We start from the raw sequence: 14,109 nt of genomic DNA, 5'->3' as shown, positions 1-14,109 counted from the left end.
GTGATTTCTCTAGCTTAGTTTTACTGGTGGATTTCTCTCACAGCTACTTTCTTCATCTAATTTGCCTTCAGATCATTTAACATCCCCATGTATGCCAGCTGAAAATGGCAGAATGTTCAAAAGGACGTTGCTTGTTTTATCTACAGTATGTCCTGGATGATGAAGTGAAGTTACCATTTATTCATATCACAAAAACAATGCCAAATGTTACCACTGTTTGGAATGATTAATATTGCCTGCTGTTCAAGGGAGGCTTAGCACTGTGGCTTGAGCTACAAAGGCAGAATTCTCAGAGGGTGCAATCTTAAACAAGAAACCTTTTTGAGCACTCTCCAATCTTTTCAGTTATTTGATGTCTGGAACTGCAATTGAATTTCTGTTTAAAAAAAAAAAAAAACCAAACCAATAATATTTCCTATATTATAACAGGTAGCAAATGATAAGTTCACTTTTTTTTAATTTGGAAATATGTTATCTAGCAGGTATTTCATGTTGCAGGAAATCTTAGGGCAGCTGACCTTTAAAACTTCACATTATTATTCAGTGTGAAAGTTTTGCCTTTTTTGCTGTTCTTTCTTCATTTTCAACTTGAATTGTGAACTAAAAATGACAAGCAGCCATTTCATTTTAAACATAGTTTTTGTTCATGCTTCAGTCAGAGTTAGTTAGGACAGAATAAAATTGGTAACATATTAGGTTGCCTAGCAAATAAGCAACTTAAAGCTGCTGTGGATATATTTGCTGCTCTGAGCATTGCTAAAGTATTCCTCTTTATATTCAGACAATTTTTTTTTTCTTTAAATAAATGTTTCACACACTCCACTCTTACAACAACTTTTTCCAAATCTTCTTTGTTGGTATGGAATCTGTGATTAAAATAGGCTAGAAATCAGAATATCACAGTGCATCAAATCTCTTACTAGCTTGGATTTTAAGTAGTGTGGTGGTGGTCCTCTGTCATTTAACTTAACAATATGTAGTTTCTGAAACCAAATTCTCTGTTGGAAGTTATTTAAGGTTGCTTAAGGGAAAAACTCTCCTACACTAAATCCATCAAACCAAGGAAGTGACACATTCAGGGAATCATTTCACCATGTCATTACACCTACACGTTGTAGTTACCCTACTGACAGGTTCCGGATTCCACAAATAACTCCTTTCCACCTCCTCCACACTTCAGAAACAAAGGCAAGAATTCTCAAAGCTGCGTGCAATACACGCAGTTCACTTACACTTCCTCACCTCATCTTCATTCTGCCTTCAAGCTATACTCACACAAGCTCTGTCGTGGGCCTAGCCTTAGAGTGCATATATGTTGTACAGTCTTAGAGGCATAGCTGAACATCATTGCATACGATTAAGTATTCCTATAAAATCTTCTTGTGATTTCTTTAAGATTTGCAGCATTTAGACTTTATTTTGACTGAAAATTTCTGTACCAAATACATCATTCATGTTCTGTGTTTTGAGGGCAGATACAGTCCAGGCAGTTCTGAGAACAGATTTCAGCAGAAGTGGGGTTTTTTTGTTAATTAAATAAAAAAAACCTCTCACAGCAGTTTCACTGAGAAACATTTCCAGGTCTGCATCGTAGCGGCTGAAGGGGCCTGTTGCCTTTTCTTACGAGAAAGTATTCTCAGCTGGACGATCATGATTCTATGAAAAATTGTGATTTGCCTACATCCAGTGAGTTGTTTGGAGCTGGGATGTTCAATTCTCTGAAGGTTGGAGCATTGTCCAGTTAAATTGCAAGTGTTGGAGGCTACATTCCTTCTGTGAGCTTGTTCCCAAAACTAGGAGTAAATTGCCTCCCTACTATCTGCGCTGGAGTAGCAGTCCTTAATTGCAGGAGACCCAACTGCTAGGCTTGGGGCAGGGAAGGGACAGGAGCTTAGGAAGCTGGGTTTAGAGGTGACTGATGATTTCATTAGTTCTTGCAATGTATGAAGCAAGTATTTGGTAGGAAATATTATAAATACTGTGTAATTAAAGACCGTATTATAAAATGATACTCAAGTATGGGAGCAGACTGGAATGGGGCTGCCCACGCAGTTTTAATTCCAGCATCTTCTGATCATTGGTCACTTGACAGCAACTTGTCTTTGAATGTCATTTTTGTATGCAGTCTCTTTTAGATTGCATATATTGCATGTATTATGGGTTTCTTTGGTGCAGCATAAGATGTTCTTGGTAGATGCTCAGAGCCTGGACGTGAGATCCATGAGTTTTTCAGGACCTGTCTCTCGTTTTGTCATGGGTAAACTAGGACCTCTCCTGATGCAGCAAGTCCCTCTATCACACTAAACACTGCCAACCTCAGTGATGTGTGTGTTGCTTGTGCCTTTCAGACATAATTAACTCCCTACTCCCTGTAAACATCTTTGATTATCATTAGCACAATTAAATTTGTAGTCCACGTAATACATGCTGCATAACTCTAGGACACTGGAGAATACCGAATTCCTCTTTGCTTTGAGAAGCCAGAGTTACAATTTTATTGTTGTTGCAATGCACTTCCAAAGTCTCTTGAGACTGACTGTAGGAAGAACCTCATGACACTTCAATATGGTAAAGGGTGATGTAAGCAAAGTTATTCTTACCTATCTAAGCCAGAAATCTGATCTGCTGTATGTTATGGAGGACCTGCCGAAGATTCACAGTATAACAGAAACCTCAGATTCAGTTGCATGTACTATGATCTAATTTATTTCTTAGAGACACCCCTTCACTGGTACAAATCTATGCGAACTTGTACCTTCCTGGGTCTCTAACAGAGAAAGTACACAACTCTTTAAATGTATTAGTATAACATGAGCACAGTCAGAATAACCAGATCAGTTTATTGCTGGGTGTTTTGTTATGACTTTGACCGGTGTTTCCTTTTATCTTCTCTTTTGAAGACATTGATGAATGCCTGACTCCAACTACTTGTCCAGATTCACAGTGCGTTAATGCTCCTGGCTCTTACCAGTGCATTCCTTGCAGAGTGGGATTCAGAGGCTGGAATGGACAGTGCCATGGTATGTTCAGTACTCTTTGTATCTCCGGTTATAGTTCTTGTTCCCAGATCCTGTATTTCCTATGCCATCAATGTTACAACCTGATGACAGCACTGTGCCCTGGGTCCCCATTTCATTCAGTAATAATTGAAAATATGAGATTTTTGAAATTACTTTATGTTCTCAGACACAGTATATATGAGGAAATAATGTTTTGCTGTAGATAAATGAACACTGAATCTAGACTGCAATCAATACGATTATATACAAAACAAAATTGAAATTTCTTGAAATAGGAAAATATGGAATTGAAAGGGATGTATTATCAGTGAAATGCTAGTAGGCCATTGTTTGGAGGTATTAACGAATGGAAAAAACATGAGAGTGCGAACAAATCAGTGTGATGGAATGGCTTTTCAATAGGATATGGAAGTCTGCTCACAAAGCATATTAATAAAATTTCTGAATTATCTATACTTCCAGCAAAACATGCAGCACATCTTAAAACAGCTTGTCTCACTTTAGTTTAGGTTTTTAGGTCATATTTCTCACATTATAGTTTTGGCAATTTGTTTTTAAATGTTAGATTCTGTCCCCCCACCTCAAATCAGTTTTGGCTACTTCTTTGGTAAGAAAGAGCAAATGAATCCATTGTGCAAAAAGAGATAATCTTTTGCAGTTTTGAGTGTTACTTCCTAGGGCACTACCAGAAACTTAAATGTGACCTCAATTGTGAAGGATCTGCTGTCTGTTGTGAATCCTCCTGTCCGCTCTGTATGTAACATATGTCCTATAATTTGTGATGGTTGGAGTAACCATGTTACCTAAACATAAGTGTATAATAACCTACATAGGAGGTATTTGCATTATTGTTGTAGGTCAGATTGGCAGTGTACTTCCACAGCTTATTTCCTAATCGCTCCCAGCTGCTGTGATTTGGTTCAGTTCATGAAGCAGTCTAGAAGCATTGTTTTGGTTTTGGTTGAAATAGCACTGGAAGGTGGGCATCTACTGTGCTCCAGCCACAAATGGGCTTTTGATGTGGAGCAAGACTAAAGCCAGGTTGCAGTGAAGCACCTGAAAAATGTATGGTATAGCTGTCAGAGTGTCACCACCAATTTTGCTGTACAGATGATACCTTTTCCAACCACCCTATTTTCTAATGAAGGCATATTGTAGCAAGTTATTTCTTTCTGAACATCTGCCTGTTACAATTTATCAGCATTCATAGCCACATTATTTGGTCTTGTCATTTGACTTACTGTGGAGGAATGTATTTCTCAGGTAATTTCATGGATTTTAACAGAGTTATAACAAGCTGTGGAATGTTTACAGCAAACTGATGTGGTTCACGTAGCACACATTCATGTTCATCTTTGTTTTGCTCCTTCCCACCTGCCTGGATTCCTGCTACCCTTGCAAAGAATGCAGCATGTGCACTCTCTTAAGAAAGGTTTCCTCTTATTTAATTCCTTATTTGGAAAATGTAAAGTTGATTTAATTATGCATTCTTTCACAGTATCAAACTTGATTTCGATACCTATTTGTGAAAATAGCCTGGTTGAAAATGGCATGGCATAACTTTTGGTTTTTTCATTCTTACTAACCAGGTTAGTAGGAGTAGAATGAGAGAAAAGAAGTCACTGCTCTGCTCAGATTTACAAACAGAACTAACTCATGTAAGGGATAAGTCTTGGTTCCAAGTTGCAGATACTTTTTTGCCTTGTATTACTGCATGTAGTTTCCCTTTTTCCTTTGTTTTATGAAATGTTCTAAGCCTAGACATCTTGCTCACATCATTAGTATGTGATCAGTCTTCATTTTCTGTTTATCTTAGACTTACATCATGTTGGAAATGAGCCATACACATTTTAGAAGATGTAATGCAGACAAAGTTTGTCTTAAATCTGTAGTTTTGCAATATGGTACAATTTAAATACACTGGAAAGGGAAATATTTCCCAAGTTATCTATGAAGGGTATTGAAGTACATTATTCCATGAATTAATTTGTTTCTGCTGTAAGTTTAGGTCAGTTGAAGCTCTGCTAGTTTTCCCCAGTGCTGTTTTCAGTAATTTTTTTTTTACCTCGTCTCATTCCTCTGCCTGTACTTGATGCCCTAGAAAGTCTAGTGTAACAATTCTACAGTTCTTTGATGCTATTGATACTGTAATCTTCCAGGATTTAAAGCCAGGAACATAGCTACTTTTGTTTAATAAAGGCAAGTCAATCGGTTCACTTCAGACTTACGTAGAATAGATTTAACTGCAGTTTAGGTGAGAATATCCAATGTGAGATCATAGAATCATCAAATAGTTTGGGTTGGAAGGGACCTTTAAAGGTCATCTAGTCCAACCCCCCTGCAATGAGCAGGGACATCTTCAACTAGATCAGGTTGCTCAGAGCCCTGTCCAACCTGACCTTGAATGCTTCCAGGGACGGGGCATCTACCACCTCCCTGGGCAACCTGTTCCAGTGTTTCACCACCCTCATTGTAAAAAATGTCTTCCTTATATCCAGTCTAAATCTACGCTCTTTTAGTTTAAAGCCATTACCCCTTGTCCTATCAGAACAGGCCCTGCTAAAAAGTTTGTCCCCATCTTTCTTATAAGCCCCCTTTAAGTACTGAAAGGCTGCAATGAGGTCTCCCCGGAGCCTTCTCTTCTCCAGGCAGAACAGCCGCAACTCTCTCAGCCTTTCTTCATAGGAAAGGCATTCTATCCCTTTGATCATTTTTGTGACCCTCCTCTGGACCCGCTCCAACAGGTCCATGTCTTTCCTGTACTGAGGGCTCCAGAGCTGGATGCAGTACTCCACGTGAGGTCTCACCAGAGCGGAGTAGAGGGGCAGAATCACCTCCCTTGACCTGCTGGCCATGCTTCTATTGATGCAGCCCAGGATACAACATGCACATTGTCGGTTCATGTCCAGCTTTTCATCCACCAGTACCCCCAAGTCCTGCTCTGCAGGGCTGCTCTCAATCCCTTCATCCCCCAGCCTGTATTGATTCTGGGGGTTGCCCTGGCCCAGATGCAGGCCCCTGCACTTGGCCTTGTTGAACCTCATGAGGTTCACACAGGCCCACCTCTCCAGCTTGTCCAGGTCTCTCTGGCTGGGATCCCATCCCTCAGGCACGCCAACCGCACCACTCAGCTTGGTGTCATCTGCAAACTTGCTGAGGGTGCACTTGATCGCACTGCCTATGTCATTGATGATGATATTAAACAGCACTGGTCCCAGTACGGACCCCTGACGGACACCACTTGTCACCAGTCTCCATCTGGACAGCAAGCCATTGACCACTACCCTCTGGATGTGACCATCCAACCAATTCCTCATCCACCAAACAGTCCACCCATCAAATCCATATCTCTCCAATTTAGAGAGAAGGATGTCATGGGGGACCATGTCAAAGGCCTTACAGAAGTCCAGATAGATGATATCCGTAGCTCTTTCAATGCATATTAGAAGAAATTTAAAATGGCATTTTTAATTAAAAATTAAAAAAGAAATTAAAAAACCTGCACACACTGCCACCTCACTGTCTTAAAATTGCTACTGTCCCAGGTCCCTCAGTGCGTTTGTGTCATACAAGGACTATTTGAAATAATGGTTTTTTTGAAGTTTACTTGCAGTCATGGGGTTTTTTCATCTTTCTCTCTCCACATTGGCACATTCAAATAAAGTGATATATCGTGATATATAATGGCAATCAAGTAGTATGTGACTCTAGAGCACACTTCTGTGTATCGATGAATAAATGAAAAAAATTAGGTTGCCAAAACTTTCTAGACTGCTTCACCCTCATGGTTAACACTGTGGTGGATTTTGCAGTTATGTTGTTAACTGACAATACTCAGCTTGTACAGCATTAGGGGACCCTATCAGAAGTTTTCAAAACTAATACAGAGGTCAGCAGAGCTGATCCGTATACCTCTAGCCCTACTGTAGTGAGCTTCAATAGAATCAGTTACAGCTCTGGACTTCATCTCAGAAGATTTAGCTTCTGTTCCCGGCTTTTCTGCTGGCTTTATGGGAAAGTCAAGAGACTGGGAAATTCAAGAGATGGGATCGTCAAGTCCCATCCAAATATCAGAAAATATTGTAGTCTTCGTTTTCAAGTAGCTTGGAGATAAGAAGATGAAAATCAATCTGTAAGAAGCAGATTTGTTATTCAGGTGGAAATTTGGATGCCTGACTGCTGAATTAGGTTCTCTGTGTTTTAAGAGATTCTTGAATTTGAGCATTGATCGTATACATTGAAAGCAAAGGTTGTGTTTTGTTAAGCGAGCACATTTTGCAACAGTAGGGGTCTGAGAAATTAGTCTTGCAGGAGGGTGTAAGTAGTATCGCCTACTGAACTGCTGTAGCAGAGCACCTCTGGATCTGTGCTGTCATCTCTTGGGTGAATGCCACTTTGTGTTCTTGGCCAGGCTGCAACAAGGGCGTCTTATTTACAGAGTTAGAGGCTCAAGTGAGGAAACAAGAATTGTAGATTATTTGAAATATGGACAATAATGGTGATTTCATTTGTGTCTGGGGAGAGATGGGCTTTGTCAAAGTTAGATTGTACAGGAGCTTGTGAAGAGCCAAGAATGATAAATATATATGAGGAAAATAATTACTGCAGATACTCGCAGTAGGTAATAAGAGCTATGATGATGATTTAAAGACCTCTAATCTTTTTCCAGCTCTCCCTGTGCTACAGCTGCCTAAATAGCTCAAGTGCCTCAAATAATCAGTAGTTTTACTCTTTTATGTTGACAGATTTTGTGTGCTTTGTGGTGGTAAAAGACGGGATAGTTGGGAGTAATATGATTTCGGGCACATAAGCAAATAAGGCATAATTCTTTTTCTGCATCAGTAAAGCTAAAAAATACAACTTTTTGTATACAAACAGGGACACCTGCTTGCTGTTAACTACATCCCCAAAATAAATAAATAAAATTTGAAAATTAACCTTTTATTTTTTTAAGTGAAAACCACTCCTAGGAAAAAGACAATATTGATTATTTTAGAATACTGAATTAATTCTGGGTGGGTTTATAATGAAAGTTGTTATTTATTTATATGTTTGCTTTTTTCTTTGTTGATTTATACAAATTGCATTCAGAAGGAACTCTTGAAAATGTCTCTTAAGTAGTAACGTAGCAATTTTCATGTTCGCTAAAGAGTGAACCATCTAGTTAATACACTTCTTTCAGAGAATGATGAAAGGTAGTTGTCTATGGGACAGCTTATAGAAAAAAAAGCTTCTTTCAAGTCCTCCTGTAAATGAAGGATGGTTTGTGACCAGGAAGAGAGATTTTGCTTCTAAAACTTTTGTTATAAAGGCATAATTCAATGGAGTTCCTTGTTGCCTATACAGAGTAGCCTTACAAAGGGACCTGCATGAAGTGCAGAAATCCCCCTGAAATTCCTCAGGCATCAGCTAAGTCCTTCAGAACCTGCCTCCTTTAAGTCCATTTGAAAAATGTCGTCTCTGAAGGTCTCATGTGTACGTGTATTTCGTGTAGAATCTTTAGTTATGCACTGGAGAATTCCTCCAAGTCCTGTACATTAATCAACCTAGCTTTAAGAACCAGCAAAAACTCAACAGCAGAAAATGTGGTTGAGGTCTGTTCTAGCTTCCGAGAGGACCTGCCTGTTCCCTCGCACCCGTAGGTAAACTCCAGGTAAACAAGTGGAGGCAGTAGGTTGGGGGATTCTGACCGAAGCACATATTTTAAAAATGGTTTCAGAGAGAACAACTTTTAACACAGCCTTGCCCACATGAGCTGTGACTGCTTTTCTGGACTGTTCCTTGCAGTAGCAGAAGGAGTAGTGATAATGGTTACAAGGTTTTGGCAGCTGCTAGTACTTTTATCACAGGTACATATCCTAAGAGTAAATCTGTGTAATGCAAGAAGGAACATGCCAGCACTGGCTGACCTCTTCTGTATACTAAAGCTGCACCTGTTTAAGCTACTGTGGGAAAATTATGGGCAAAGTAATCTTATTCAGGTAAGGGTGATGCGGACACAGTTAGTTCATAGTGCAACCCCTATTTAAAAAAAATAAAGAAAAGGAAGAAAAAGGTCTGTTTGCCTAAACTGCAGTCCTTGCAGTACCGGGATAAAGCATTGTTTTAGTCATGTGGGCTCTGAGTATAGTTGAGTGTTTGAGCACAAGGCAGCTCAAGTTCAAATCCTTTTTTTCAATCAGAATTGCTGCAGAATTGTCAAGGTCAAAATATACAGAAAAACTGATTATAACCATGCTTATGGCAGAATTTGAATAAATGCCCAAGCTCAACTGAAAGATGGTTGTACCTGTCGTGGTTTAACCCCAGTAGACAACTAAGCATCACACAGCCGCTCGCTCACCCTCCTGCCCCCCCTGGGATGGAGGAGAGAATCGGGGGGAGGGGTGGGGGGGAAGTAAAACCCATGGGTTGAGATAAAGGCAGTTTAATAGGACAGCAGAGGAAGATAAAATAATAATAATGATGATGATAAAAGAATATACAAAGCAAGTGATGCACAATGCAGTTGCTCACCTCCTGCTGACTGATGCCCAGCCAGTTCCCGAGCAGCAATCGCTGCCCCCCAGCCCCCCCCCCCCACCCCCCAAGCATGACATCATATGGTATGGAATAGCCCTTTGGTCAGTTTGGATCAACTACTCTGGCTGTGCCCCCTCCCAGCTTCTTGTGCACCTGGCAGAGCATGGGAAGCTGAAAATATGCTATTGACTAGCATAAGCAGTACTTAGCAACAACTAAAACATCAGTGTGTTATCCACATTATTCTCCTACTAAATCCAAACCACAGCACTATGCCTGCTGCTAGGAAGAAAATTAACTCTATCCCAGCCAAAACCAGGACAGTACCCAAGTTAATTATACACTTATGCTTTCTTTGTATTCACAGATATAGATGAATGTCAGTATGGCAATCTCTGTACAAATGGACGTTGTGAAAATATGGAGGGGTCTTTCAGATGTGTTTGTGGCCAAGGTTTCAAACTCTCTGCATCAGAGGATCAGTGTGAAGGTAGGAAAAAATATGGTTAAAATCCATAAGGTTGCACTTACCTTTTAGGTAGTATTTTTCATGTGATAGTATTCCTTTTAATGGAGAAACAACAAATGTACAACACTGAAGCTAAATAACCAGAAATGTAAGAATATTTATTTCCATTTTATGGCTTCCATGGTCACATTGTAGATTTTGACATTTGTTATAAAGCTGATCGAGAACTTTAGTAGTAGTAATAATTATATTGCTAAGTTGGAATTTCTGCAGAATCCTTGGCATTTCTGTCATTTTTGAGGTTTGGGGACAGTGGCTTTTGCTGCCTTAATTGCTTTTCTTTCTGCCTTTTTTTTTTTTCTTTCATGTGGGTGAGTGGAATCAAAAAACCCAGGCTGCACCATCTTGGAAAACAGCAGTGTCAGTTAACACTGAGCTGGTGCCTGCATTGGTGTCACTGCATTTCAAGTAGTACATTTAGCAGAGAGAGAGTTCAGTGTTGGTTTTCGAAGAACAGTACATGTAGCTCCAAAGTGTCAGGTTCTATATTTCTTCCACATCTAAAATTCCCAGCAGGACTGCTCCAGTGGAACAAAATTAGGTCTGAAGTCAGAGTGGAGTAGTCCAAGAGAGAACCTAGAGTGTGTACAGGATATACAGATATCCCTCTCCTTAGGGAGAGGGGACTTCTTCAAACCTCTCCCCAAAGGTGAAAATCTGGGAGAATGTCTCCAAGCTATGGAAGCACGCAGAAACCTGTAGGTTTCTTGTCAGATGTTGTTTTTTCTTTTCCCTTCCCCCCACCCTTCCCTAAGTGTCTGTATATAGCACCAAACACTTTCAGACTTCTGAGCGCTACAAATAATACAGTAAAACTAAGTGATCGTTTGTGTAAATTTGTCAGAAAGTTTGAAACAAAACATCAGTGTAAGTTAAGTGTCTTGAGTGAGTTAAATGTGCTGTCCAGGACACACAGCAGACTGGTCTTGGGGAAAGTATGTAGACAAATTTTGACTGCTTCCGCTGAGCCTTTCATGGAAAAGGGTCCTTGCCAAGCTGAGCTGGCATGTGCAGACTGTTCTTCTTAAAGTACACCCTTCTAAAGCAAGGAGCTGTACACGTGCCCAGATGCTTCATGCAGCCCCACAGATTTCAGTGATCCTTAAATTCAAAACTTCTGTGGTCACGAGGGACCATTACTCAAGAGGTCAGACTACATAGCCATAACACAGACCTGAAAAACCTCATTGAGTAACTTTCTCCTGTTTGAATTGGAGTATGTTTTCAGAAAGACATTCCACCGTGCCTAAATCCTAGAAGTGACTAAGAACCTACCATATCAATTTAATTACTGTTCCCTAACAAGTATTTTATAAATAAGGGAGGGAAAACAGGTTTTCTAGCTCAAACAAGACATGTGCTATGTTCTGAATTCAAAGTGCCGCTCCCCTCCAGTATTTTGAGTTTTTTGTAGGAAAATTTAAGTTTGATGTTCAAGTCCATCCGTTAACCCAGACTGACCCCAGTTTATGAGAACTGAAGTGCTGAGGGATTAGCAGTGGTTGTGGAAGCAAAGAGACATTTCCCCATACTTAGAGGATTAATACTGTTACAAGGCAAGTATTTAAAGGAGCCTTAAGATACAACTTAATAGGGGAACAGCCTGTCAGTGTGCATCTGAAAACCACACCCTGTTAAAAGGTGGTGATCCTGCTGGAAAGTATTTTGTGGGTTTTGCTGACTCACTGGAGTGGCTGGCTTGTTACCTTTGCCAGATATAAAAGAAACAAAAGCAGCTCTCAAGCAGCATGTGTGTGTCTGTGTGTCTGCGCGTACCTGTTTGTGCATTGAGGGATATAATGACACTACAGGAGAGACTGCTGAATGCAGTCATCTCAAGGGAAACATCCAATCTGCAGTTTTGTATATTTTTATGCATTATGTTGACTGTCTGCATTTGTTAATAAATAAGACCAAGAGAAGCAGTACTGGATATTGACACTCTGCTTTGCTGTTTTGTTCAGAACTGGTTATTGCACCATTTGATTAGTAATTGGTATTTTCATGTTCTTAAAGTACACCCTTCTAAAGCAAGGAGCTGTACACGTGCCCAGATGCTTCATGCAGCCCCACAGATTTCAGTGATCCTTAAATTCAAAACTTCTGTGGTCATGAGGGACCATTACTCAAGAGGTCAGACTACATAGCACATACTACATGTGTTATGTTTCCACTGTCTCTTCTGCTACAGATATAGACGAATGCCAGCACCTATCGCTCTGTACGCATGGACGCTGCAGGAACACAGAAGGATCTTTCAGATGTATTTGTAGCCAAGGCTACACATTGTCATCTACTGGAGATCAGTGTGAAGGTAAGCTTCTGGACTTAAGATACTGATTCATTTTTTTCAGTAAGATCTTGAGTATTTCAGCTTTAGGCATGAACTCTTTTGAGAAAGGAGCAGAAGGATATGTTGCTCCTCTTTCTTTCTCAATACTTTACTGTCAACCGTTCAACAGTCCCCACCTACACAGCTACATATTTAATGGATTCTTAGAAATAGTCCCTGTCATCTTTCCACATACAAGAAATCAGCACATTTGTTTGCAGCAGTAAGATTGGAAGAGCAGTTGACATTGTTACCAAAACAATTAATCCTTTCCAAACCTTGTTGCTCAAATTCTGACACAGAGGTTCTGTATTACAAAAGCTTCTGCCAGCATACACTGTTCACATGGGGGCCTGCTAAGTTAAAACTACTTCTCCAGCTGGTTTTGGGAACCTGTAGCCAGCCACCACAATCCCACGTGGCAGGAGAAAATATGTAGTATAAGATGAGCTCCAGGGGGATCTCACAGCTTTCACTGTCTCAGAAGGCAATCTACATACTGAGCTTGTAAAAACAAAAATAAGAGGTGAAAGATGTGCAGTAAATGTAGGGAGAAATGCTGTGTTACAGAAAACGGAAACATTCTATTATCTCTCAAGTAGAACAGTTTAATTGTCCAGTAACTGGCAAACGGATTTTTTCTAATAAATTATTTCAAAGCTACTCCCTCTTCTCCGTGGTTGGCTATACCACCTGATGTGGCACATCTCCTGTGCTACTCATGGTCACCTTGAGTATGTGAGATTACCTACTAGCGAGCTCCAAAAAGGTTGTACCTCTGTTGCTTCCTTATCTTGCCCTAGGCGGGAAAAAACTCTCAGTTAGGGTCTCACGATACAGGTGGTATTAGCACATAAAAACTTTCCAGTCTCTGGTGTGCTTTCTGTAGCTGCTAATACCATGGAAGACACAGCTCCTTACTGCTGTTCTACCTAGTAGTGTTCTGCTGCTAGGTTGTCCTCCACACAGCACTCTAGGAGGCAGTTTCCACCTTCTCACCCACAGCAATAGGTCAGGAATCCTCCTCTTCAAGTGACCCAGGCAGAGGAGCAGTTCCTGCTGAGCCAACCAAATGCTTTCTTCTCAAGACAAACCTGTTATATCGGACCAGACTTCATCAGCAATGATGATACTGGATTGTCCACATTTAATGAGTGACAGCATCTCTTGAAGCTGTCACCAACAAGGAATAAGGTTATCTTATAAAATCTCCCCAGCACACTGATACTCTTTAGTACTGGTCTGTTTGGGGAATCTGGTCACAGAATAACTTAGCATGATCTTCTCAGAGTTCCTGGTGCATCACTTGCATCAGCTTCAAGAAATGTGGGCTGATGATGCAAGGCACTGGAAACTTGTGTCAAAGAATTTTGCTCTCACCTGGCTTCAAGATCTTCTTGAGTTGCAACAGATGCAGAGATATGGAGGTACTGTGTCAAGAATCAAAGAAAAATGTGGTGGAAGGGATCACTGGTCCATTTATGAAGACTGATCCATTTATGAAGACTTCAATAAATATTAACAGTTCTGCACCAAATCTATTAATCTCTTGAAGCGGAGGAAATTCTTTTGTGCTTGCATTACATCCCTTCAATATTTTTTGAAGTACAGGATATTACAGACTGCTTTTTGCACCTTGGAAGCTAAGTTTGAACAGACTGTGCTTGTTTTGCTGTCAGTAAGAATACTTTGTGCGACTGCTTTAT

General features: G+C 40.3%; 1 protein-coding gene across 1 annotated transcript in view; it reads left to right on the top strand.

The window, feature by feature from the left end:
• The window catches only part of LTBP1 (latent transforming growth factor beta binding protein 1), a 204,995-nt gene that overhangs the window by 140,609 nt on the left and 50,277 nt on the right, over positions 1-14,109 (top strand). The window contains exons 19-21 of the mRNA XM_075708573.1: positions 2,901-3,020; positions 9,910-10,032; positions 12,263-12,385. Of these exons, the coding sequence (XP_075564688.1) occupies positions 2,901-3,020; positions 9,910-10,032; positions 12,263-12,385 (366 nt within the window). The remainder of the gene's footprint in view (positions 1-2,900; positions 3,021-9,909; positions 10,033-12,262; positions 12,386-14,109) is intronic.

Source organism: Pelecanus crispus, chromosome 3 (assembly GCF_030463565.1).
Source record: "Pelecanus crispus isolate bPelCri1 chromosome 3, bPelCri1.pri, whole genome shotgun sequence".
Lineage (NCBI taxonomy): Eukaryota > Metazoa > Chordata > Aves > Pelecaniformes > Pelecanidae > Pelecanus > Pelecanus crispus.
Note: the sequence above shows the minus strand (reverse complement) of the source record. Positions and strands in the feature narration are given on the sequence as shown.